The following is a 27,305-nucleotide window of genomic DNA, read 5'->3' as shown; positions in this document are numbered from 1 at the left end:
TGGTAGTGTCTACATTATATACTATTATATACTATTATATACAGCACCAGTCAAAAGTTTGGACACACTTTCTCATTCCTGTGGTTTTTCTTGATTTTTTTGTAGATTAATACTGAAGCCATCCAAACTATGATGAAACACATATGGAATTATGTAGTAAACAAAAAAGTGTTAAACAAACCAGAATATGTTTTATATTTTATATTCTTTAAAGTAGCCATCTTTTGCTCTAATGACAGATTTGCACACTTTTTGGCATTTTCTCAATCAGCTTCATGAGGTGTCACCTGGAATGGTTTTCAATTAACGTGTGTGCCCTGTCAAGAGTTAATTTCTGGAATTTTTTGCTTTCTTGTGTTTGAGACCATCAGTTGAGTTGTGCAGAGGTAGGGTTGGTAAAATATGAAACATATTCTGGTTTGTTTAAAAAAATTTTGTTCACTACATAATTCCATACGTGTTCCTTCATAGTTTGGATGTCTTCAGTATTAATCTACAATGTAGAAAATAAAAATAATCAAGAAAAACCACTGAAGAGAAGGTGTGTCCAAACTTTTGACTGGTACTGTATATATTCCTTAATTTCGTTATACCTGGTATAATGACAATAAAGATATTCTGATTCTGATTCTGATATTAGGAAACCTAGCCTTGTCTGACCAATAACATTTCCTGCCCAATCTTTTCTAATATGGAACAGGTCCTTGTAGTAAAGTGGCTAAAAATGGGGATCCCATTGCATCCCACTTAAACTTTGCTTGCCCCATCTGTTTTTTAGTAATCTGTGATCGACTAGGATTGATTGTGTGTACCACACTCCAAATGTGGTACAGAATTGCAATGGACAGTGATTACTTTTAATTGTGGCACGGATACTGCACTGCTTGGATTGTGTTTTCTATTGGCACATTCAATGCACAGGACAGTGAAAGAGGTTTAGAGGTCAAGAGGTGTTCAGATTGATGCAGTAGAGGTTTTACTTTTCATTTTGGCACGTATACTGCACGCTAGTGTGGAAAGCAATGACGTGTGTGTGTGTGTGTGTGTGTGTGTGTGTGTGTGTGTGTATGTGTATTGCATTTCAGGTTGGCACTGATTCCTCTGCATAACCAACAGTCTGAACTCTCACACTAGTGTCAAAACTATCCGTGTCTGACCAATTTAAGGTTTTACTTTTCATTTTGGCACATGTACTGCATGTTAGTGTGGAAAAGCAATGACGTGTGTGTGTGTGTGTGTGTGTGTGTGTGTGTTGCATTTCAGTTTGGCTCTGATTCTTGAACTCTCACACTAGTGCCGATTTCAGTTCGAATCAGGCATCAGCTGTTGGAACGGGAAAAGCTTTTAAACCGGGTTCATTGTGGATTTTTTGTTCATCTGTTAATCAATAACGTTTCTAGTAATGCTATTGACTTTTTAATGTCTGTAGGGAAGTAGGCAGCTGTTTACCATCTGTGCTGTACTGACTGTAAATCAAATTACTTCTACTCTTACTTATTACCTCTATAATCTCTTACACAGTGTGTTGCTGATAATATTTATCTGCTATACGTTGAAACTGTTAAGAAAGCGATGTATGTAGTTTTCTCCCCTGTGTACGAAGCTCTGTTTGAGAACTAAGGAGGCCACAAACCCACCCTGTCAACGACCAGCGCAGAAATCCAGGCCCGGTGCTATTAATAGATCCTTCTTCCTCTTCTCTGCTCTCTTGCTTAACGCTTTGCTTTGTATTTAGGTTGTTTGTGTAAGACCCTCGTATGTAGCTTCTAATACAACAAGTGATTAGAAATAACAGTATATAAAAGTTCTAATAAATAAATGCAGTTCTTCTTACATTTACTTTGACTTTTATTTGATGTCAGACAGGATGAACCTGAGATATTTCATCTTTTATCTGCTCAACTTCATTTCATTTATTAATAAACATCCATTTCTACAGTTCAGGCCTGCAACACATTCTAAATAAGTTGAGATGGGGGCAATTTAAGGTTAGTAATGAGGTAGAAACAAAGGTGTGTTTACCTGAGTTCCATCTCCTTCCATATTCATGAGACCCAATATCTTTGATACCTCAGACGGCATCAAGAACCTCCACTCAACAATAGCTGATATAACCACATGGGTGAGGGATTAGTTTATCAAACCTTTATCAAGCTAGTTACTGCACAAATGATACTTAAACCTTTACTGTGCAAAAAAGAAGCCTTATGTTAACCATGTCCAGAAGCGGCGTCAACTTCTCTGGGCTCTGAGGATCTAGGATGGACCATCACACAGTGGAAACGTGTATTATGGTCAGATGAATCAGCATTCCAGGTCTTTTTTTTTTTTTTAAACGGATGCCGTGTACTCCAGACCAAGGACAAAAAGGATCCAGACTGTTATCAGCAACAAGTCCAAAAGCCAGGGTCTGTCATTGTATGAGGGTGTGTCAGTACCAGGGTCTGTCATGGTATGGGGGTGTGTCAGTACCAGGGTGTGTCATGGTATGGGGGTGTGTCAGTACCAGGGTGTGTCATGGTATGGGGGTGTGTCAGTACCAGGGTGTGTCATGGTATGGGGGTGTGTCAGTACCAGGGTGTGTCATGGTATGGGGGTGTGTCAGTACCAGGGTGTGTCATGGTATGGGGGTGTGTCAGTACCAGGGTGTGTCATGGTATGGGGGTGTGTCAGTACCAGGGTCTGTCATGGTATGGGGGTGTGTCAGTACCAGGGTGTGTCATGGTATGGGGTGTGTCAGTACCAGAGTCTGTCATGGTATGGGGGCGTGTCCGTACCAGGGTCTGTCATGGTATGGGGTGTGTCAGTACCAGAGTCTGTCATGGTATGGGGGTGTGTCAGTACCAGGGTCTGTCATGGTATGGGGGCGTGTCCGTACCAGGGTCTGTCATGGTATGGGGGCGTGTCAGTACCAGGGTCTGTCATGGTATGGGGTGTGTCAGTACCAGGGTCTGTCATGGTATGGGGGCGTGTCAGTACCAGGGTCTGTCATGGTATGGGGGCGTGTCAGTACCAGGGTCTGTCATGGTATGGGGGCGTGTCAGTACCAGGGTCTGTCATGGTATGGGGGCGTGTCAGTACCAGGGTCTGTCATGGTATGGGGGTGTGTCAGTACCAGGGTCTGTCATGGTATGGGGGTGTGTCAGTACTAGGATCTGTCATGGTATGGGGGTGTGTCAGTGCCAGGGTCTGTCATGGTATGGGGGCGTGTCAGTACCAGGGTCTGTCATGGTATGGGGGCGTGTCAGTACCAGGGTCTGTCATGGTATGGGGGTGTGTCAGTACCAGGGTCTGTCATGGTATGGGGGCGTGTCAGTACCAGGGTATGTCATGGTATGGGGGGGTGTCAGTACCAGGGTATGTCATGGTATGGGGGTGTGTCAGTACCAGGGTATGTCATGGTATGGGGGTGTGTCAGTACCAGGGTATGTCATGGTATGGGGGTGTGTCAGTACCAGGGTCTGTCATGGTATGGGGGTGTGTCAGTACCAGGGTCTGTCATGGTATGGGGGCGTGTCAGTACCAGGGTATGTCATGGTATGGGGGGGTGTCAGTACCAGGGTATGTCATGGTATGGGGGCGTGTCAGTACCAGGGTATGTCATGGTATGGGGGTGTGTCAGTACCAGGGTATGTCATGGTATGGAGGTGTGTCAGTACCAGGGTGTGTCATGGTATGGGGAGGTGTCAGTACCAGGGTATGTCATGGTATGGGGGTGTGTCAGTACCAGGGTCTGTCATGGTATGGGGGCGTGTCAGTACCAGGGTATGTCATGGTATGGGGGGGTGTCAGTACCAGGGTATGTCATGGTATGGAGGTGTGTCAGTACCAGGGTGTGTCATGGTATGGGGGTGTGTCAGTACCAGGGTCTGTCATGGTATGGGGGCGTGTCAGTAACAGGGTCTGTCATGGTATGGGGGCGTGTCAGTACCAGGGTATGTCATGGTATGGGGGTGTGTCAGTACCAGGGTCTGTCATGGTATGGGGGTGTGTCAGTACCAGGGTATGTCATGGTATGGGGGTGTGTCAGTACCAGGGTCTGTCATGGTATGGGGGTGTGTCAGTACCAGGGTCTGTCATGGTATGGGGGTGTGTCAGTACCAGTGTCTGTCATGGTATGGGGGTGTGTCAGTACCAGGGTCTGTCATGGTATGGGTGTGTGTCAGTACCAGGGTCTGTCATGGTATGGGGGTGTGTCAGTACCAGGGTCTGTCATGGTATGGGGTGTGTCAGTACCAGGGTCTGTCATGGTATGGGGGCGTGTCAGTACCAGGGTCTGTCATGGTATGGGGGCGTGTCAGTACCAGGGTCTGTCATGGTATGGGGGCGTGTCAGTACCAGGGTCTGTCATGGTATGGGGGTGTGTCAGTACCAGGGTCTGTCATGGTATGGGGGCGTGTCAGTACCAGGGTCTGTCATGGTATGGGGGCGTGTCAGTACCAGGGTCTGTCATGGTATGGGGGCGTGTCAGTGCCAGGGTCTGTCATGGTATGGGGGTGTGTCAGTACCAGGGTCTGTCATGGTATGGGGGTGTGTCAGTACCAGGGTCTGTCATGGTATGGGGGCGTGTCAGTACCCTTGGTAAAGGTCAGTTACACTTCTGTGATGCAGCATTAATACAAAAAAAGTACATTGAGATCTTAGAGCAACACACTGGCACTTTGAGATGTAATAAATACTCAGTTTTCAACACACAGTTCAAATTTTCCCCTCCAACGTTCCTATACAACTAAACAAGCTTCATGAATTTACAACCCAATCATATCTGTATAATCAAATCCTAAGGTATAAACCAATCCCAAAAGGCTACTAGCTCAGTTCTTAAATGCAAATGTTTCATAGCTTGACCTTTCGGAGACCACATGACTCCAAGACCACTGGGAACGCCTCCCAAAAGCTGAGTGGAGCTGAGTTTGAACTCTGGACCACGTCAACATTTACTTACATTAATGTTAGTGCTTAATATCGTAGCTTTATCAGTGTAATCAAGACGTTCCAAGTTGATTTTATTCATTGCTTTGAACATATGAACACTGAGTCTTCACCTATAATCTGAATGGATTCAGCCCTGATATTTGAGTTTGTTTGACCCCCTCCTCCACTTTTCTCTCTTTCTTTTCCAGACTTGAGCACTCAGAAATGTCCAGCACTGACTGACCAGCGCTTGCCAGGGTGTGTGTGTCGTGCAGTCCTGCCCGCTCTAGTCAGCCGTGTGTGGGCGACGCCCTATGGCTCGTGCACCCGCCGTGTAAAAATCAGCCAAGCTGGACACCACAGCTTCGCCCCCCTCTGCCTTTGCCTTAGGCCTGCACCCCTCAGTCAGCCCTCTCAGCCCTCTCCCGCACGGACAGCACCCGCCGTCTTCTGTAAGGGTCACTCCCGCCCACCACGAGGAGCGGCATGTGAGTACGGATGCGGCCGACCGGGAAGATGCGTTTTACTGCGATGCAGAAACCATTACAGGTAAAGCTGATTTATGACTCTGCAGCTCTTGTGTTTATGTGCTGGAGGTGCAAATACACCTAATGGTCAAAATTATGTGGACACCTGACAATGGACATCTCATTCCAAAACCATGGACACTATTTAGCGTTAGTTCTAATTATTACAGCAATAACTGATTTTTATGACCTTTCAGTCAGAAGAATTTGTGAAGTCAGGCACTGATATTGGTCAAGAAAGGCTGGCTGGTGTTCCAATTCATCCCAAAGATGTTTAACAGGATTGAGGTCTTCTGTGCAGGCCACTGGACTTCTTCCACACCAAACTCATCAATCTAAACACATGAACTCAAGCATATGAATAGGTTTCCATACACTTTTGGCCATTATGTATTTTTATACAACAGTTAGTTCCGACTTTACAATCTGATTGGTTGAGAAGCGTTCTAAACGTGCTGATATTGGTGATAACAGCGCGGCCTTTTCACACCACAACTGTATTACTCCGCTGACGCGATGCCAGTAACGACAAGCTTCATGCACACAAGCCGCCGGTTGTTTTGTAATAATAATAATAATAATACATTTTATTTATATAGCGCTTTTCAAGATACTCAAAGACGCTTTACATAAGACAAATAATCAAAACAAATACGTACATACACCATACAAATCATAGTACAAAATCAAAATAGTACATCAACATCAAGAATAATTAAGATAAAAACAAAGAGAGCAGCATAAGACAGTTCATTAAAAATTAGCTAAATTATGAGAGAGAACAACAAATATAGAACAATTTCTTAAAATTAGACAGAAACAGGACAGATTTACATGCAATCAGGAAACTGAAAACTTTACAAGTTTTAGGATCTAGGACTTCACATTTCTGTCGTGATCTAAGTATAAAAACTATTAAAAAGAATAGCAAAAATAAAAGCATTTATTTCGTGTTGTTACAAGTTGTTTTGTAGGCCTAGTTGTGCTCATACACATCCAGAAATGTATCAAATGGATCACTTATAGATAACATTCGACCTAAATTCTATCTTTTAATTAGGGCTGTCGAAGTTAACGCGATAATAACGCATTAACGCAATCTCAATTTAACGCGATTAAAAAAAATAGTGCCGTTAACGCAAATTCTATTTGGCCCTGCGAGTCATCCGTAGTTCATGTTGAGACTTGCCACCGTTTTTCATTTGCGGTTTGTTAACATAATGTAACCGAGCGTCGTAGTGATGCACTCGCTTAATAAAGAAATAAATACACGCTATATTCACAAGTTGTCGGGAGCAGAACACTTTTATTAATTCCTTCTGTTACGGTACCGAATAGCACACAGCTACAGTCATTGCGTTAGCCAAGCATGCTAGTCCATGAACTATGGAAGCCCCAAAGGGTCAAAACACACTCACTTCGTGTAGAAACGTCCATCAAACCATTGTCACGATACAACCACAGAAAAGTCTGTTACAATAACTACACCTTATCCCACCTGAAGCACCGCTGATCTACAATGTTTGCTGATGGAGAAATTTTAACCTACAATCTGACATATATACGAAGTCGAGGGTCTCTGCTGGATAGTATTACTGCCTAGTATGTGAGTGAATAAAACTCCCTTACAGTTTTCTCTTGTCCCAGCAGTTTTTAACATCAGTACATTTAGCATAAAATGTGTTCATTTTAATGGTAACATTTCACTTAAAAATCCTTGTTTTCTTCTTAAAAAAAAAAAAAGTGATTAATCGCGATTAACTATATGACATTCTTAGATTAATCGCGATTAAAAAATTTAATCGTTTGACAGCCCTACTTTTAATTCTTAATTAATTTTATTTTTAGCTTTTTCTCCTTTTCCTTTCATCTTCGCTTGTTCATATTTGCTTATTATTTTTATTCCAAACTAGCGTTACTTTGTGGTGTTAAACTATACGCCTTTTTAGCCTACTGTGTTAAGGCAGGGTAGGGAATTTTTACCGTTGTATAGCAGCAACTAATTTGTTGTGGAACTACTTTTTGACAGAAGGTATTGTCAATATTAAAGCATATTCAATATGAAATATAATAGCAATAGAAAACTCAACTGAAAAATCACACTGACCTTATTCTGATGATTTACACTGAACGGTGTCGGTCAGGTTTATGTAGTCTGGACTGTAGCTGCTGATACTGATTCTCAGTTTCCAAGTGGTCATCAGTAAAAATGAACCTATATTTAGACTTAATTATGCCCATGTTGAAAAGGCTGATTCACACAAGCAGGATGATCCAAAAATGCTGTCGAATAAGCGGCACATTTTCTTATGTTTTGATATTTTTCCTCAGCCAGCAAGTTCTAAAATCGTCCAGCAGAGGCGCTTGACTTCATACGAATGTCAGATTGTAGGTTAAAATTTATCTGTCAGCTTCTTCCACGTATGAATGAAACAGCGTCTCTGCAGCGTTCTTACCCGAATCGAAGCGTTTTGGTTTCTTTGTGCTTGGTTGCGCTCTCATCTTCACAAACAGTGCAGGCTACAGAAGGAAAAATGCAAAAATGGCGCAAACTGGCTACTGATGAATGAAAACTTTCTAGATTCTCAGTGCTTTAGGTGGGCTGAGGCATAGCTATGATAACAGACCGCAAATAAAAGAAACAGTGGCCACGTTTCATGTCAATCACGTTGAACTGTTTGAATGAGGGGTGATATACCAGCGTGCACTGTGCGATCGATGTATTGGGCTTTAAAGCACTGGAAACATGCACACCAGGACACCCCATCATCAATAATATACAGGACATTATACTAAAGAACAGTCAACAAACTAATGGACCAGATCTATGATATAACAGCGGGAACTATCAAGGCAAAACACATCAAAATTCCTTTAACAGACATAAAACCACTTATAAATACCTACATTCGGGAGAAATGGCAAACCAAATTGAGCACACAGACCACAAACAAACCCCACAAGATTTTTGTGGATTCACTGACTTTTCACAATATTATGTACGGTAGATGGTACGGTAGATGGTACGCAGTGGCGATTTCTCTAAGACTGCAAGAGAAGCTCAGCTTCCCCTAAAATGTCCAAAATTAAATGGTCAAATATGTACAGTTGTGTTAACATTTCATTGACTACAAATGCGTTAGAACACGTTCATCTCGAAGACGAGTTCATTCAGAATCAGCTAATTATCACAAATCGACTCGATTTTCTTAACTTAACTCGTACATTCCCGTAGCGTCAATGCATTTGCCCGCAGAAGCTGAGCGTCTCTTCACTTCTATGGGAGTGGTTTTTTTTTTTATGCTCTGAAACTCGCCGGCCATTGGATAAATGCCTCGATTTTGTCCCGCCCCCGGACGCTGAGCGTCTCTGGGGGTGAATGGAGCTGTGGGCGGGTGTGGACGCTGAGCTTCTGCAAGATGATTGGAGGATCAGTGGAAAGGCTGAATCCCGTTTTGATTGACAGCTAGTTTGAGCGCTACACCGTCACTTTTTAAACTCAAACTCAAAAGAAGCTTTATTGGCATGACAAATAGGGACATTCGTATTGCCAAAGCAATACACTTCATTAGTCACTTAATCACTGGGAGCTTCAGTCCCATCGCGGATTTTGCGAGTGAAGTCGAAAGACAAACTGCTGAAACCCATTTCAGGCCATTTTTTGTAAAAGGAACAGAGGGCAGAACTTATGTGTAAATAAATTGACAAATTTTATGATGTAAGCCGACAATGAGCTTCCCCTCTTTGAAAGACCAGCAGCCGCCACTGATGGTACGGTAGATGGTACAAGGTTTTTTTTTTTTTGCAATCTTGCATTGAGAAATGTACTTTTTGAACTGACTAACAATTCTCTCACAAAGTGTGGCACAAAGTGGTGAACCACAACCCATCTTTACATACAAAGACTGATCCTTTGGTGGATCCTCCTTTTATACCCAATCATGATTCCCTCACAACTGTGGTGGAAAAACTCTTGGAGAGAAAAATCGCACTGACACAGTCTTACACAGAAACTTGGTGCATGTGATAAGAAGGAAAGAAAATAATCACGCTTTATATCCCCATCAGTGAGCTTGTAGGACAGTAGACGGTTCCACCGTTAACAGAGATTTCCTAGCTGGAACAGATACTGGTCTAAGCCATGCAGTGTTCTTGGGATATTGTAATATGACTACTGGCAATCTTGCCCTAAGCATATCTGCATGTTCTAGATAGTAATTGATTATGTATTAATACTTCTAGTGCAAATTCACATTTTTCTCCCACACCACTTCATTATATCTACAATGATTTATCTGTGATGAATTTTTTTAGCTGCATTAATGTAGAGATATTATATCATAGTGTTTTTAGCTTGAAGGTGTGCACCATCAGAAGTGCGTTTGTCTCCTACACAATTCAATTTGTCCAGATAAAAAGATGAAAATAATTGTGCTCAAAGGTCCGTTCCTATTTATCCTCACAGATAAAGAATGATGATCTTCAGTTGTGTGGTGTATTTCTTCCTTCAGCTGGGATCGTACATCACTTCAGCTATTCATTACAGTACCACAGACGGTTTAGATAATGGCTTTACACTGCGCTGTAAGTAATAGTAATAGTAATAAAAGTAATAGATACTGAGTGTTTGGCACCGACGCTCAGTAAAAGCTTCTGATAAGAGCTTTGAGTAGTGCAGTGGGCTTTTTCTTCTGCTGCCCTGGGTCACCTCGAGCTAACCCTGTCAGTAATGGATCTCCTCGATGCTCGGGGTATTCTTGGTTGTGTAACGTTGTTTTCGAAGTCTCGGGACGCGGTAGCTCGTGGGTCGTTTCCTTTGTTAGCGAGGTCCCCGGCGAGCAAAACTAATAAAGGAGGAAGTGTTCACAGGAAGTGAGGCACTACATATTAAAGTGAAGAGCACTTCAGACTCCACCAGTGTTTACAAACCCTTACAACTTATTTATCCTTATCAACTACAGCTAAACGTCTGCTCTTCCAACGTCCCAAATATTCTCGAGAAAAGCAACAGCTCTCCATATCAAAAACTCTAGAGGAAATCTATTCAGCTTCCTCACAGTCAAAACATCCCAGGTGGAGCAGTCTGGGTCCTTTCTGTGTGGAGTTTGCATGTTCTCCCTGTGTCTGTGTGGATTTCTTCAGGAGCTCTGGTTTCCTCTTACAGTCCAAAGACATGCAGTCAGTAGGGCTGAAACGATTCCTCGAGTAACTCGAGTAAATCGATTACTAAAAATCATCGATTCAAATTTTTTGCATCGAGGAATCGTTTAATCCGCACAACCATATACAGCTCACGGTGTTTTACACGGACGACTTTCACTTTTGCGCAGCGTGTTTAACGCCGTGTGCAGGTGACGTGAAGAATCTGAGGGCTGCGTCCCAAATATCTTAAACATAAACAGAACTTAACAGGACTTGATCCGGGTTCTTTTTGCGGACAGTTTGATGAACACTACGTATCTGGACACGTTCGCCGCTCCTGCGAACTGAACGTATCGGTTTAGGACGCAGCCGAGATTTGATAGCGCGGACTGCAAAATATATAGAGAAAATAGCGAACAGGAGGAGACTGGACAGAGAAAACCACAGAAAGTTTGAGATCATTTTAAGCTGATAAAACTAAAACTCAGTATAACATCCACACCATCAGAGCGTCGTGTTTACTTTACTCATGTTTACTGACTTTACTTCGTTTCAACCACCACAGGCTTTTATGAAGATTTAGGCAAACACACACATACATACACACACACACACACACACACCAGATCTACCTCATCTAGAGACACAATCCTGACAGATTTTTATCCCCCTACAAACACCACAAAACCTCCCAACAAAATATTAAAGCTTTATGTTCTGCGTGAGCTGTAGCTGAAACTTTGAGTTTTGAAAGTTGCACAAATTACAGGCTTATGTTCATGTATTTTTGTTTATTATTATTTATGACTTGATGACCTGATGTTTCAGGTTGCCTGTTTACATTTTAAAAGTAAATTGATTTATTTTTGATTGATTTATTTTTGCATTTAAAAAATGTTAAACTGTCCTGTATGCAAGGAATACAAATGTACAGTTTGGTTTAAGAAACACGTCTTATTTAATCTAATATGTATTTGTTTTTGCTCTTTGTTAAAGCAAAAGTATTTCTTATCCGATTACTCGATTAATCGCTGGAATAATCGATAGAATACTCGATTACAAAAATAATCGATAGTTGCAGCCCTAGCAGTCAGGTTCATTAGAGCCATTTAAATTGCCTTAAGTTTGTGTGTGTGTGTGTCTGTGTGTGTCTGTGTGTGTCTGTGTGTGTCTGTGTGTGTGAGTGTGTGTCTGTGTGTGTCTGTGTGTTTTTGTGTGTGTGAGTGTGTGTCTGTGTGTGTCTGTGTGTGTGAGTGTGTGTCTGTGTGTGTCTGTGTGTGTCTGTGTGTGTGAGTGTGTGTCTGTGTGTGTCTGTGTGTGTGAGTGTGTGTCTGTGTGTGTCTGTGTGTGTCTGTGTGTGTCTGTGTGTGTCTGTGTGTTTCTGTGTGTGTGAGTGTGTGTGAGTGCCTCTATATGTCTGTGTGTGTCTGTGTCTATGTATGTGTGTGTGTGTCCAAATGTGTCTGTGTGTGTCTGTGTCTATGTATGTGTGTGTGTGTCCAAATGTGTCTGTGTGTGTCTGTGTCTATGTATGTGTGTGTGTGTCCAAATGTGTCTGTGTGTGTCTGTGTCTATGTATGTGTGTGTGTGTGTCAAAATGTGTCTGTGTGTGTGTGTCTAAATGTGTGTCTAAATGTGTGTGTATTAGTGTGTCTGTGTGTGTGTCTGTGTGTGTGTATTAGTGTATCTGTGTGTGTATGTGTGTGTCTGTGTGTATCTATATGTGTCTGTGTATGTGTGTGTATCTGTGTGTGTCTCTGTGTGTGTGTCTATATGTGTGTGCGTGTGTGTCTGTGTGTGAGTGCCTCTATATGTCTGTGTGTGTCTGTGTGTGTCTGTGTCTATGTATGTGTGAGTGTGTCTATATGTCTGTGTGTGTGTGTCTGTATGTGTGTATTAGTGTGTGTGTGTATGTGTCTGTGTGTGTGTGTGTCTTTGTGTGTGTGTGTGTGTGTGTGTGTGTGTGTGTGTCTGTGTGTGTTAGTCTGTCTGTGTGTGTGTGCCTGTCTATGTATGAGTGAGTCTCTGTGTGTCTGTGTGTGTGAGAGCCTCTATATGTCTGTGTGTGTCTGTGTCTATGTATGTGTGTGTGTCCAAATGTGTCTGTGTGTGTCTGTGTCCAAATGTGTCTGTGTATGAGTGTGTCTATATGTGTCTCTATGTGTCTCTGTGTGTGTGTGTCTATATGTGTGTGTATTAGTGTGTCTGTGTGTGTGTCTGTGTGTGTCTGTGTGTGTGTATTAGTGTATCTGTGTGTGTATGTGTGTGTCTGTGTGTATCTATATGTGTCTGTGTATGTGTGTGTATCTGTGTGTGTCTCTGTGTGTGTCTCTGTGTGTGTGTCTATGTGTGTGTATTAGTGTGTCTGTGTGTGTGTCTGTGTGTGTCTGTGTGTGTCTATGTGTGTGTATTAGTGTGTCTGTGTGTGTATCTGTGTGTGTATGTGTGTGTATTAGTGTATCTGTGTGTGTATGTGTGTGTGTATTAGTGTGTCTGTGTGTGTGTGTATGTGTGTGTATTAGTGTATCTGTGTGTGTCTGTGTGTGTCTCTGTGTATCTATATGTGTCTGTGTCTGTGTGTGTCTCTGTGTGTGTGTCTATATGTGTGTGCGTGTGTCTGTGTGTGTCTGTGTCTATGTATGTGTGAGTGTGTCTATATGTCTGTGTGTGTGTCTATATGTGTGTATTAGTGTGTGTGTATGTGTCTCTGTGTGTGTGTGTGTGTGTGTCTTTGTGTGTGTGTGTGTCTGTGTGTGTATTAGTCTGTCTGTGTGTGTGCCTGTCTATGTATGAGTGAGTCTCTGTGTGTCTGTGTGTGGGAGTGCCTCTATATGTCTGTGTGTGTCTGTGTCTATGTATGTGTGTGTGTCCAAATGTGTCTGTGTGTGTCTGTGTCTATGTATGTGTGTGTGTGTCCAAATGTGTCTGTGTGTGTCTGTGTCTATGTATGTGTTTGTGTGTCCAAATGTGTCTGTGTGTGTCTGTGTCTATGTATGTGTGTGTGTGTCCAAATGTGTCTGTGTCTATGTATGTGTGTGTGTGTCCAAATGTGTCTGTGTATGAGTGTGTCTATATGTGTCTCTGTGTGTGTGTCTATATGTGTGTGTATTATTGTGTGTGTGTGTGTCTGTGTGTGTGTATGTGTGTGTGTATTAGTGTATGTGTGTGTCTGTGTGTATCTATATGTGTCTGTGTATGTGTGTGTATCTGTGTGTGTCTCTGTGTGTGTGTGTCTATATGTGTGTGTATTAGTGTGTCTGTGTGTGTGTCTGTGTGTGTGTATTAGTGTATCTGTGTGTGTATGTGTGTGTCTGTGTGTATCTATATGTGTCTGTGTATGTGTGTGTATCTGTGTGTGTCTCTGTGTGTGTGTCTATATGTGTGTGTATTAGTGTATCTGTGTGTGTATGTGTGTGTCTGTGTGTATCTATATGTGTCTGTGTATGTGTGTGTATCTGTGTGTGTCTCTGTGTGTGTGTCTATATGTGTGTGCGTGTGAGTGCCTCTATATGTCTGTGTGTGTCTGTGTCTATGTATGTGTGAGTGTGTCTATATGTCTGTGTGTGTGTCTGTATGTGTGTATTAGTGTGTGTGTGTATGTGTCTGTGTGTGTGTGTGTCTTTGTGTGTGTGTGTGTGTGTGTGTGTGTGTGTGTGTCTGTGTGTGTATTAGTCTGTCTGTGTGTGTGTGTCTTGTCTATATATGTGTGTGCCTGTCTATGTATGAGTGAGTCTCTGTGTGAGTGTATGGGTGTGTGTGTGTGTGTGTATGTCCATGTGTGTCTCTGTGTGTGTGTCCAACCTGTGATGGACTTGTGACCCATCCGGTGAATTGCACCCACCGCCACCCTAAACAGGATATGAATGATCAATTGATCACAAGAACAGAACTTGAATAAAGTGACAACTCTTCCTGCTATAATATAGACACATGGTGTTAAACCAAAGCAAAACAAACCAACTAGAAGGTTGTGGTTTTAAATCCCGGCTCTGCCATGCAAACGCTGTTGGGCCCTAGCCAGAATTACATTACAGGAATATCATTTCTTTAATTTTATTAGAATCAACCTCTTTATCTAGTCGTATCCAGTTACTGTGTCTCCTCTACTGCTGCAGACCCGGACCCTGACCGACGAGGGCCACACCTAACACCCACCTCCTCCTACATATGTAGATGTATATATGACAAATAAAGACTTCCATCTGCCCTGGATTATCACAATGTTCACCTACAGGCGTGTTGCGACACAGCTCTGATAAAGGAGGTGTTATGAGTGTGATCTTACTTTTTTTTTAACAGCACAATTCACTGAAGCATAAAAACCAACTGAGATGTTTTATTTGGCCTCTTACACATAAAATAAATGATTTGGATGCTTTTTTTTTATCAAAACAAGTTAAATGACGATAAATTGATGCAGTAAATCTTTTACTTATCATTTTCATTTCATTTTTCTTCTTGCACATTAAATAAGCCATTTGGACGATATTTTTTAATCAGGGTAATACATAGGAACCATTCCACAAAAATAAATAAAGAAAACACACACACACTGTGTGCATGCCTAAAATGAGTTAAAGAGCAAACAGCATCTTAAATAATGTTACACATACAGAGCTGTAAAAAGTATTTGCCCCAACTAGTTTCTACAGATTTGTATTATAATGTTTCATTTTTTTTAACTAGTTTTGATATAAGATAAAAACACCATGCATGTACATATGTTTGTTTGTTTATTAGAATTTTAACGTCATGTTTTACACTCTGGTTACATTCATGACAGGAACGGTAGTTACTCATTACACAAGTTTATATCGAACACAGTCATGGACAATTTAGTGTCTCCAGTTCACCTCACTTGCACGTCTTTGTACTGTGGGAGGAAACCGGAGCTTCCGGAGGAAACCCACACGGACACGGGGAGAACATGCACTTCACACTGGGATCGAACCCAGGACCTTCTTGCTGTGAGGTGACAGTGCTACCCACCGTGCCGCCCTACATACATGTACATAAACACAAAATGCAGCTTTTACATGATAATTTCATTTACTGAAACTTTGGATTAAGTTTGTTTGTTTATTAGGATTTTAATGTTATTTTCTACACCTTGGCCACATTCATGACAGGAACGGTAGTTACTCACCACACAAGATTTATCAGATCACAAGGTTATATAGAACACAGTCATGGACAATTTAGTATCTCCAGTTCACTTCACTTGCACGTCTTTGACTGTGGGAGGAAACCGGAGCTCCCGGAGGAAACCCATTTGGACACGGGGAGAACATGCAAACTCCACACAGAAAGGACCCGGACCGCCCCGCCTGGGGATCGAACCCAGGACCTTCTTGCTGTGAGGTGGCTTTGGAATAAGTAATTGCCCCTTAAACCTAATACCATAACAACTGTAATCAAACTTTTGTAATATGCTGTGGCAATAAATAAATGAAATCCAATCACTTTTATTGTCACGTCACATTAACGTGACTGAAAATCTTAGGTGCATAGTTCTTCACAGTTGTAAATACACATTAAATAAAAAATATACACGTTTGCTTACATACACTAGCACCATTAGTTCAATATATACCGGTTAAGCTATTAATGTACACATAAAAACCATAAAAATGAATAAATAAAATAATTTGCCTCAGATTTAATATCTGTTTCTAAATATCAGTGGCTCTGTTTGCTAAAGCACTGCTGCACTAAACTCTACAGTCACAGCTCTGGTGCAGCAAGTAGGCGAAGAAACAACTTAATTACCGAGCTTTAGTAAATTCAGACACCCGAGTAAAAGAGGGCTGTAATTTGGACTTGATTTACCGCTGGACGTGCTCGTGAATTAAAGCTGACAGGCTGCACTTTGTCTGCTTTATTTTACCTCGAGTGTTGGGATGTACAGCTAAAACAAGACAAATCACCGCCTCAGTACCGTTCATGAGAGCATCGACCGTGAGATCAATTCTGAGCACGTCTGAGATCTTCTGATGCAAAACTTTATTTGCATAGTGAAAACGGAAGCTCTGCATTTCACTCTCTGTATACTTGTGTCAGTTCTGCTTCTGTTACCGTGCACACTTCACTACAGTGTTCGTGATGTGTTAGCATTTAACAGTTTATTTATCCTTAGGGCTCGTGCATAATTCCTACAGTCAGAAACAGCTGGTTTTATCCCAGTCCTGACAACCTTTAATAGTCAAAAGCTTTTTTATATTTCCTAACTATGGCTGAGTGACATTTGGACAGCGTTTAGGCCTTCTGCTTACATTCATGACTCAAATAGGCACGCTCCACCTCCACATCTTAGCTTCGGTCAGTTCTGCAATCACATCTGAATGAATTTGTTGCTGTTTCAGCGTGAAAAGCCGAAAAGTGATTTATGTGTCTTACATGTTGTAATTAAATCCTGAAAAGTGTATACAAGTCAACCCTTCACTGAAAAAAGTCAGATGTACAGTACAACAAATTACCCAGGCTAGAGTTAGCTCACCATGTTCTTCAGTGGTCAGGACCCCCCACAGGACCACCACAGAGCAGGTATTATTTAGGTGGTGGATGATTCTCAGCACTGCAGTGACACTGACATGGTGGTGGTGTGTTAGTGTGTGTTGTGCTGGTATGAGTGGATCAGACACAGCAGCGCTGCTGGAGTTTTTAAATACCGTGTCCACTCACTGTCCACTCTATCAGACACTCCTACCTAGTCGGTCCACCTTGTAGATGTAAAGTCAGAGACGATCGCTCATCTATTGCTGCTGTTTGAGTCGGTCATCTTCTAGACCTTCATCAGTGGTCACAGGACGCTGCCCACGGGGCGCTGTTGGCTGGATATTTTTGGTTGGTGGACTATTCTTAGTCCAGCAGTGACAGTGAGGTGAGGTGTTTTAAAAACTCCAGCAGCGCTGCTGTGTGTGATCCACTCATACCAGCACAACACACACTAACACACCACCACCATTTCAGTGTCATTGCAGTGCTGAGAATGATCCACCACCTAAATAATACCTGCTCTGTGGTGGTCCTGTGGGGGTCCTGACCATTAAAGAACAGGGTGAAAAGGGGCTAAAAAAGCATGTAGAGAAACAGATGGACTACAGTCAGTAATTGTAGAACTACAAAGTGCTTCTATATGGTAAGTGGAGCTGATAAAATGGACAGTGAGTGTAGAAACAAGGAGGTGGTTTTAAAGTTATGGATGATCAGTGTATGTAAATGGTATACTCTACAGGTAGTGATTGTAATTTTATTACATTTAGACAGACACAGGACTCTTACAGACTTTCAAACAGTTTACTTCAGACAGTCTACTGTCTGCTTATTGTGCTCTGTATCAGTGCAGCTCATTGTGAGTGTGTGTGTGTGTGTGTGTGTGTGTGAGGGTTGCCAGTTCAAGCCTTAACTCTGCCAAGACGCCCCTGTTGAGCCCTTAACCCTAAATTGCTCAAATTGTGTTCAGTCACAACTGTTGGTCGAAAAGTGTGTGTGTGTTGTGTGTGTGTGTGTTGTGTGTGTGTGTGGTGTGTGTGTGTGTGTGTGTGTGTGTGTGTGTGTGTTGTGTGTGTGTGTTGTGTGTGTGTGTTGTGTGTGTGTGTTGTGTGTGTGTGTGTGTGTGTGTGTGTGTGTGTTGTGTGTGTGTGTGTGTGTGTGTGTGTGTGTTGTGTGTGTGTTGTGTGTGTGTGTTGTGTGTGTGTTGTGTGTGTGTGGTGTGTGTGTGGTGTGTGTGGTGTGTGTGTGTGTGTTGTGTGTGGTGTGTGTGTGTGTGTGTTGTGTGTGTGTGTGAGGTGTGTGTGTGTGTGTGTGTGTGTGTTGTGTGTGTGTGTGTGTTGTGTGGGTGTGGGTGGGGGGGTGGGTGTGGGTGTGGGTGTGTGTGTGTGTGTGTGTGTGGGAAACTTAAGACCAGCGCTGATGAAGTCATTCAGCTTTAAACACAAAGCTTTTAAAACATCAGCGTGTACCGCGGTGAGTCCCACATTCAGCTGTTTGTGACTCACTTCACTTAAAAGAAACCGTTTGTTTCCAGACCGAGTCTGTTTTTATCCATGGTGATTCAAAACAAACCAATACACGGCCAAAAGTATGTGGACGCCCGACCGTGAGCTTGCTGGACGTCCCAGTTTAATAAAACACGGTGACCTCTGTGTGATCTTTTGTGCTGTATTAACAGCCAGTCTTTTGAGAAGGCTTTGAGGTACTGTATGTCTGTGGGGATTTGTGCCCGTTCAGTCGAAAGATGACAGCATGTGTATGGCTGGGTGCTGATGTTGATGTTCTGGTTCATTCCAGAGCTGTTGAGTGGAGCTGAGGTCAGGACACATTTATTATACTTGTAAATAGCAACTGTTGTGGCTGAAACACATGGATTCAGTAATTAGAGGGGTGTCCCAATATTTTTGTCCATATAGTGTATAAGAATACAGGAGTACAGCACAAACCTGCAGTCTGTGTGTGTTCTGCTTACACCTTTATACTGTAGGCCTGTGTTTCCTGTACTTTGATGCACATGAATTGAAACTGGCTTTCCGCCACAGTTGCAGCCTTGTAACAGGGTGGAGAACCAATGGCTTAAACACATTACCAGACCATAATGAGGAAAGGGCCTTCCCTAAACACGCAGCTATTAGGAGGGGTGTGCACATACTTTTGTGCACATATATTAACTAATTTTACATTCTAAATGTGTTGCACTGTCGCCTCACAGCAAGATCAGGGGTTCAATTCCCAGTTAAAGCAGTCTGGGTCCTTTCTGTGTGGAGTTTGCATGTTGCATGTGTGGAGTTTCCCCCGGGACCTCCGGTTTCCTCCCACAGTACAAAGACGTGTAGTGAGGTTAATTAAAGATACTGAAAAGTCCACCTAGGTGTCTGACTGTGCCCTGTGATGGACTGGAGACATGTCTGGGGTGTTTCCTAATTTTTGCTCTGTGATTAGTACCCACCGCGGTGACAACCAGCTTGGCCCCCCCTACAGCCCCCCTAGAAACACAGTATATGTAACTCAAATTGAATATGAAAAAGAAAAGGACTGAATAAATGACATTTAAGCAGAGCAAATGCCTTAAATGGTGATTCTTTGTTGATCTGTTAACATCAAACTCAAGAAAATGTAGACTGAAAACTGAAAGTAGAAAGTAATTGGCCCCTCTAACATAGCCTCTGGCCCCTGCCTGGCCTCCCCACCTCACATGGTCTAGAACCGCCACTGTTTCCACGTTTGTTTATTAAGATCTTTAATTTTTTTGCACTTTATCTTCTTTATTATTGTTATTACTATTTTTACTATTATAAATTTTTATTATTTTTTTCGTAATTTTACTATTATTATTATTATTATCGTTATTATTATTGTTAATAAAAATATTATTATTTTACTATTATTGGTATTACTATTGTTAATATTATTTAACATGCAAACTCCACACAGAAAGGACTCGGTCGCTGGTCTGCTGTTGCTTTACTTTCTTAACAGCTGTTGAACTGTGTGAACTGAGTTGGTGTGTTTACTCATTTCTTTTCTAACGATGTCACTCAGAGCTGATTAGAACTGATCAGTCAGCAACTCTGATCCTGTGCAGACAAACTCAAAGTCCAGCAGAAGAGGACAATGAGGGCAGCAGCCGGCCGGCCGGCGGGGCCACACTGTAACGTTTGTCTATGTTTAGTAAGGACCATGTGACTGGTGTCATCAGCATGCCAGACATGACTGAGCGATCACTCCTCCTCCTCCTCCTCCTCTGGCTCCATCCCTCGCTCCCTCCCCTCACTCCTCCATGCTCGCTCTCCCGGACGCGTTCCCTTCACGTCCTGTCCTCTCACTCAGCGGGTGGAAAATGTAAGTCGGCAGAAAGGAGACGGAGTGTGTGGCCGCAGAACCATGAGTGAGTACTCGGAACTCTCAGAACTTTCAGGACTTTGTGTGAGTCTCAGGGTCTCGGAGCTGAACTTCGGTCCGCTGACCTGTGGTCATGACCAGGTTAAGGTCACGCCGGGTGTGTTTGTGGTGCTCTTCAGCTCTCGGAGTGTCGGGAGGTGTTACGTTTTCTGTGTCTGCTTTAACCTAACCTTGAACTTTCTGTTGGGTACCGCTGTTTGGAAATGGAATTATATGTTGTTTGGATTCATGTTTGCACTGTAGGGTGTTGGCTGACTAGTTTTAATAAAATAAAGAAGAGCAACAGAAAGAAAATGGAAAATGCTTTGCTGATTCTTATACAGATTCATGATGTTTGTTTGAGAAGAAGTTTCATGCGAGTATTAAATGCTATTAATAATAATTCTTATAACATTTCTTTAAAAAAGCATTTTAATTTGACAGAGAGGAACATTTACATTACGTTTACATTCTCGGCATTTAACGGTAGATTTTGTCCAATTGTGACCATACACAATTTCAGCAGGGTTAAGGGCCTTGCTCAAGGGCCCAATAGTGGCAGTTTGGCAGATGTAAGGCTTGAACTAGAGACCCTTTGTTTACTAGTCTAGTACCTTAACCATCGAGCTACCACTGCCATAAAAACCATCAGGACCCTTTAATATAATAATATAATAAGTGATCAGTTTTAATGTTATTTTATCCACTCATAATTTGACACTAAGCAGTTAAATATGAGCGAATAAATCCTTCATACACACCTATTCAATTTGTGTTGAAATGTGAAGGATTCATTTATAGCAGTGGTCCCCGGTCATTTATTATCGGGCCGCACAGAAAGAATAAATAATTAGAGATTGCTTCATCAGCAATTAAATTTCCAAAACTCTTTGGGTGTTATTGTCTCCAATCACCACTAGGTGGGAGCAGCGTCTCGTTGCAGCAAAAAAAGCTCAAGACTCACACTGATTTTCCATTTTATAGTCATTCTGCCAGTCCGTGAAATTATATCTTATATGAAACCGGTCCGTGGTGCAAAAAAGATTGGGGACCGCTAATATAAAGAACAGCGCCCTCTGCTGGCCGCTGGCTTCTGATCATACACTTGATAATAAAGTTTCTTACTATTTCTCTTACTTATAAATCTGCAGGCTTTGTTATCGCAAACTTTATGATGAGTTACGCCCACTGCTCACACAGGTGTGATATAGGATTGTTAATGTTAATGGGTTCCGCATGGACATAGACAAAGTGTGATTAGTTTGATTATAGTGAAGTATCACATGGTAGTTACGGTCGTACTTATGGCTGTTAAATAAATAGATATACAGTAAGCAAAGAAAGTTGCTTTAAGCGTCTGTTTATTTAAGAGTAGAAGAGACCAGAAAAAATAGTGAACAGTATATTGAAGCTTGTGTGATATAAAACGATTGTTTATGAGGATCCTCTCTGTGCTGTTTGCTTGTTGTCGGGTCGAGGTTCGTAATGGGGTGGGGGGAATGTATGCATTTGTAAATGCTATTATCAACTCTTTTAATCTAAGTATCATGGTCTATTCGAGCACATTTAATTTGATTTGATTTCTATTTAGCATTTAGAGAACAAACCTTTACATTTAGGAACAGCGGTAGCCTAGTGGGTAGAGCTTTGGACTATCAGTCAAAAGATTGTCGGTTCAAATCCAGGCTTTGCCACTGTTGGGCCCTTGAGCAAAGGCCCTCAACCCTGTCTGGTCTGGGCCACTGCGCTCTGACCCCAGCTTCCAAACAAGCTAGGATAAATTATGTATACATGACAAATAAAGGCCTTCAATTCTATACTGGCATTTTATTCAGAGTGACTCACTTAACTGAAGGATAAGGCTTTGCTCAGGGGTCCAAGAGTAGCAACAGGGCAGCTGTAGCTTAGTGGTTAAGGTACTGGACTAGTAATCAGAAGGTTTGTTGGTTCAAGCCCCACCTCTGCTAGGTTGCAACTGTTGGGCCCTTGAGCAAGGCCCTTAACCCTCAACTGCTTAGATTGTATACTGTAACAGTACCGTAAGTTGCTTTGGATAAAGGCGTCTGCTACATTTACATTTACAGCATTTAGCAGACACCTTTATCCAAAGCGATTTACAGTGCTATTACAGTATACAATCTGAGCAATTAAGGGTTAAGGGCCTTGCTCAAGGGCCCAACAGCAGCAACCTGGCAGTGGTGGGGCTTGAACCAGCGACCTTCTGATTACTAGTCCAGCACCCTAACCACTAGGCTTAAGAGTCTGGTATGTGGATCAGATCTGCTGTGGTGACGCCTAAATATGGGAGCAGCCAAGTTTTTTTTTTTAAATATATAATTATTAAACACAGTAAACGTTCAGCTTGTCAGCGAGACTTGTTTCAGCCCGTTAAGTTTCTTTTACCTTAAATATCTGGACTATTGGTTTATGGGAGGGTTTATTTTACAGTATTAACTGCACTGAATCACAACTGTGCTGAAGAGTTTCTAAAACATGCACACAATTATTGCTTTTATTTATTAATAAATATATATACATGTATATTATGTGTTTGCTTTAGAGTTGAACATCTTTGAAGAATGAAGGAGCATAAAAAGCATTAAGAATAAAATAATTTACTTAATTCATTACTTTATGGTTACCGTGACAGGGTAGTTCACTCTATCAGCCTACCTGTCCCGGGTGTTTTCTACCCTTCACCCAGTAAAACGTACCCACCACGACCCTGACCAGGACAAAGCGGTGATAAAACAAACTCCACACAGCTTGACTTGACAGTGTTTCAGTGACAGGGTTTCAAACCCAGCCCCTCTTGCTATGAGGCGACTGCGCTGCCCGCTATGCCACTGTGCCTCCCTGATTTATGCCATGTAGTTATAAATTGTTGTACTGGTCGGTATGGATGTAACGATGCACCACAAGACAGTTAAAAATCGGTGCACATGTGCCACGATTCCAATCGGTTATTCATTTAAGATGAATCAGTATTCACTTTAAACAGCAGAGGGCGCTGGCGCTGTTCACCTCGCCTGGTTGACGTCAGTACAGGGTTGCCAGGTTCAGAATTTTTCAACCAAATTTATTTGGATTTATTTTTTACGCAGTAAGCATTATTTGGCATAGTTTGTAATAAAAGGACATTTATTATTTAAATAAATAAAAGAGAAGCACAAATACAGTAATTTATTTTATTAAAGACAAATAATAAAAAGAAACTTTGTCATCATTTGTCTTCAATTTAATTTTGCTTAAAAAAATCGGGAAAAATTCGTATTGTGAACCCCGTATCGTGAATCATATCGCATCGTGGGTAGAGTGTATCGTTACATACCTGCTGATCGGTCATTTAATAGGACACGAGTCCCGTCATAATGGACCCTCACACACACAAACTATGTCGTCTATGAAGTTATTTGAAAAATGGTCTAAGCATACATCAGAAACTGTACACAGTGTGTACGTCCACTAAGCAGCTGTTTCTTATCTTATCCAGCTGTTTAGAGCTTGGTTCAGAGCGCTGGAATATACACTGGACATTTTGGTCTGCGCTGTCGTGTACCAAAGGTCAATGAGGACTAAAGGGACAAAAGTTTTGGCTTGTAGTTCTGCTAAACACACGTGTGCTAATACAAGCCCAAAATAATCACAGTGAGCCGGCCAGCTAACACACACTCTGTCAACATGGTCATTTTGCAACCTTCATTCAGCTTCAATGCAACTGACCGATGTTCCAACTGACCTATGTTCCAACTGACCTGGGACAAAGGACACTCATTTCTGAACTGTAGTTATTAGTTTATTTATTTTAAACTGTTGTACGACAGTCCAGTCGTGTAGGTACTCATCATGATGTGCAGTATAACAGTACATGACCTGGGTCTGGGTGGAAAAGACAATATGGAATATGGGGAGAACAGAGCAGCACAGTGGTGCAGTGGGTAGTGCTGTCACCTCACAGCAAGAAGGTCCTGGGTTCGATTTCCCGGCAAGGCGGCCAGGGTCCTTTCTGTGTGGAGTTTGCATGTTCTCCGCGTGTCCATGTGGGTAATAGTAGATTTTTGCTCCATCGCCTGTCCACTATTGAAACTAAATATTAAGAATAAAATCCAGTTTTTAATAGAAATAATTAAATTGTTTAGAGTTTTATTTCACTGATCAGGAATTGCCATACCTCCAACACTGTTTACAGTTTAGCATCGGATGCCAGTACAAAATTTTAGCCTGCTGACATTAAGTGCAGCTCTGGTGACTTTTTTTACTTAATTTATAATATAGGTATTAATATTATCATAGAAACATTGTTGGATTTTACCTTTAGTGTCCAAACTGTGCGTTATCATCTCTCTATCATCTCTTTTATAGACTTTATGTGTGTTTATGCTTTAAAGGAAAAGTTTTGTGTAGCCTGTTATAACTCATTATACACCGATCAGCCATAACATTAAAACCACCTCCTTGTTTCTACACTCACTGTCCATTTTATCAGCTCCACTTACCATATAGAAGCACTTTGTAGTTCTACAATTACTGACTGTAGTCCATCTGTTTCTCTACATGCTTTTTAACCTGCTTTTACCCTGTTCTTCAATGGTCAGGACCCCCACAGGACCACCACAGAGCAGGTATTATTTAGGTGGTGGATCATTCTCAGCACTGCAGTGACACTGACATGGTGGTGGTGTGTTAGTGTGTGTTGTGCTGGTATGAGTGGATCAGACACAGCAGTGCTGCTGGAGTTTTTAAACACTGTGTCCACTCACTGTCCACTCTATTAGACACTCCTACCTAGTCGGTCCACCTTGTAGATGTAAAGTCAGAGACGATCGCTCATCTATTGCTGCTGTTTGAGTCGGTCATCTTCTAGACCTTCATCAGTGATCACAGGACGCTGCCCACGGGGCGCTGTTGGCTGGATATTTTTTGGTTGGTGGACTATTCTCAGTCCAGCAGTGACAGTGAGGTGTTTAAAAACTCCAGCAGCGCTGCTGTGTCTGATCCACTCATACCAGCACAACACACACTAACACACCACCACCATGTCAGTGTCACTGCAGTGCTCAGAATCATCCACCACCTAAATAATACCTGCTCTGTGGTGGTCCTGTGGGGGTCCTGACCATTGAAGAACAGGGTGAAAGGGGGTAACAAATCATGTAGAGAAACAGATGAACTACAGTCAGTAATTGTAGAACTACAAAGTGCTTCTATATGGTAAGTGGAGCTGATAAAATGGACAGTGAGTGTAGAAACAAGGAGGTGGTTTTAATGTTATGGCTGATCAGTGTATATAAAACATATTTATTTCGTGTAAGGTCTTTTTTTTAATTAAAATCCAGAACCAGTTTTGGATGGTTTCAGTTTCTACATAACGTTGTCCTGATCTGACCTGTTGTTGATATAACAGCAGCTCTGGCTCAGTGTTCGTCTGTCAGATATGGCGCAATAAAAGCTGCAAGCTTGTACATGTCAGAAATGCTCACTTTACTGTGAAAAAGAACTACTGTATGACCAAGAAGGGTTTAGGAGGAATCTCATAATCAGTATGTTATGGTAGGAATATTTACATTATAATTTTATACATAATATATGATTGATTAACCTCAAGCTGGCATTTCTTAACAATAAACAGTCACCATTATTTCTGATTGCATGCCATGATGAACGGTTTCTATTCTCTAGCACTGTCACCTCACAGCGAAAAGTCTCTAGATTTGATTCCCACATGGTGGGTCTGGGTTCTTTCGTTGTGTTTGCATGTTCTCCCCGTGTCTGCAGGGAAGTGAGGAGGAGATACAGAATTGGGCACAATGGTGTTTTTTTTATTGCAATTGAACTCCACTGTCATATCATAAATGGATCCAAAGTCTGAAACATCAACTAAGATCTTATTAAATAAATAAATAAATTCCTTGTTGCCTGTAAGGAGCTATTTATTAAACCCACCACTAGAGGTCAGCAGCATCACAGCTACAGTCAGTGTTCAGTGTAAGTGCAGGAGGTTCCAGAGTCTCTGCCCATCAGTCAGAATTTAATGTATTTATTTTTATAAAACCGTCATATCACACAGTTCATCTTTTTTTTAAGGCACTTTAAAAATATCAGCGGTAAACTCACTCAGAATGTAATAATGTCATGTAGCCTATGTCAGTAATATGCATCTCGTTACTGCATTAACCATATGTAATATTCTTATCATTAAATGAGATGTTCAGTTTGAAGCCCTTAAAACACTTGCAGTTTTAATTTAGATTTTCTTTTTATTTAATTTATCTTGAGTATAAATTTCAGCTCAGTGAAGCACTTTAAACACCAACACTTTTTCAGTAAGTTCCCTTTCTTGTAGAATTGTGCTTCAAATAAAGAACTTTATGTTGACCAGATTGTTAGTTAATCATTTACAAGTCAATATTGCCTGTATGAACAGCGATTTAAAAAAAATAAATAAATTAAAAAAATAAATAAAGTGAACCTGTAAAACTGAGGTGTTAAATGCGATGCGGTTGAAAATTTGGGTGGATCTAACTTTTGTGCACCAGTGCAACCAGTGCAAAAAGTTAGTCTAGAGCCCTGCTATGTATATGTGTTGGCGTTTGCATATCATCCCATTGACTCTAGATCCTGATAGGGTGTGAAATCCAATTCTTTCTAAAGCTAAAGTCAGTCAGGCACATGCACTCTGTACCTAAAAAGCCACACTGTTGTAATGCTTGCAGAATGAGGCCTGGTATCGGCTTTTCTTTCTACTGTTTTGCTTTGACATTAAAAAATTTCTTATGATTTAAGTGTTTATCACTAGGTAGGTGTAGGGATGCAAACTCAGCCAATTTCTTGTAACCATTACTATAGAAA

General features: G+C 41.7%; 1 protein-coding gene across 2 annotated transcripts in view; it reads left to right on the top strand.

Moving 5' to 3' along the window:
- The first annotated feature begins 5,435 nt into the window (after window positions 1-5,435).
- trak1a (trafficking protein, kinesin binding 1a) overlaps window positions 5,436-27,305 on the top strand; it is a 79,501-nt gene continuing 57,631 nt past the window's right edge. Inside the window, exon 1 of one of the 2 annotated variants that reach the window (XM_062991447.1) lies at window positions 5,436-5,463. Coding sequence is in view for 1 of the 2 variants with exons in the window: in XM_062991445.1 (XP_062847515.1) it covers window positions 20,460-20,463 (4 nt within the window). In the remaining variant the exon portion in view is untranslated. Of the gene's footprint in view, window positions 5,464-20,344; window positions 20,464-27,305 lie in introns of those variants that run through there. The other variant, XM_062991445.1, reaches the window with a different exon arrangement.

Source organism: Trichomycterus rosablanca, chromosome 3 (assembly GCF_030014385.1).
Source record: "Trichomycterus rosablanca isolate fTriRos1 chromosome 3, fTriRos1.hap1, whole genome shotgun sequence".
NCBI lineage: Eukaryota > Metazoa > Chordata > Actinopteri > Siluriformes > Trichomycteridae > Trichomycterus > Trichomycterus rosablanca.
The sequence above is the reverse complement of the archived record's forward strand: the minus strand, read 5'-3'. Positions and strand labels throughout refer to the sequence as shown.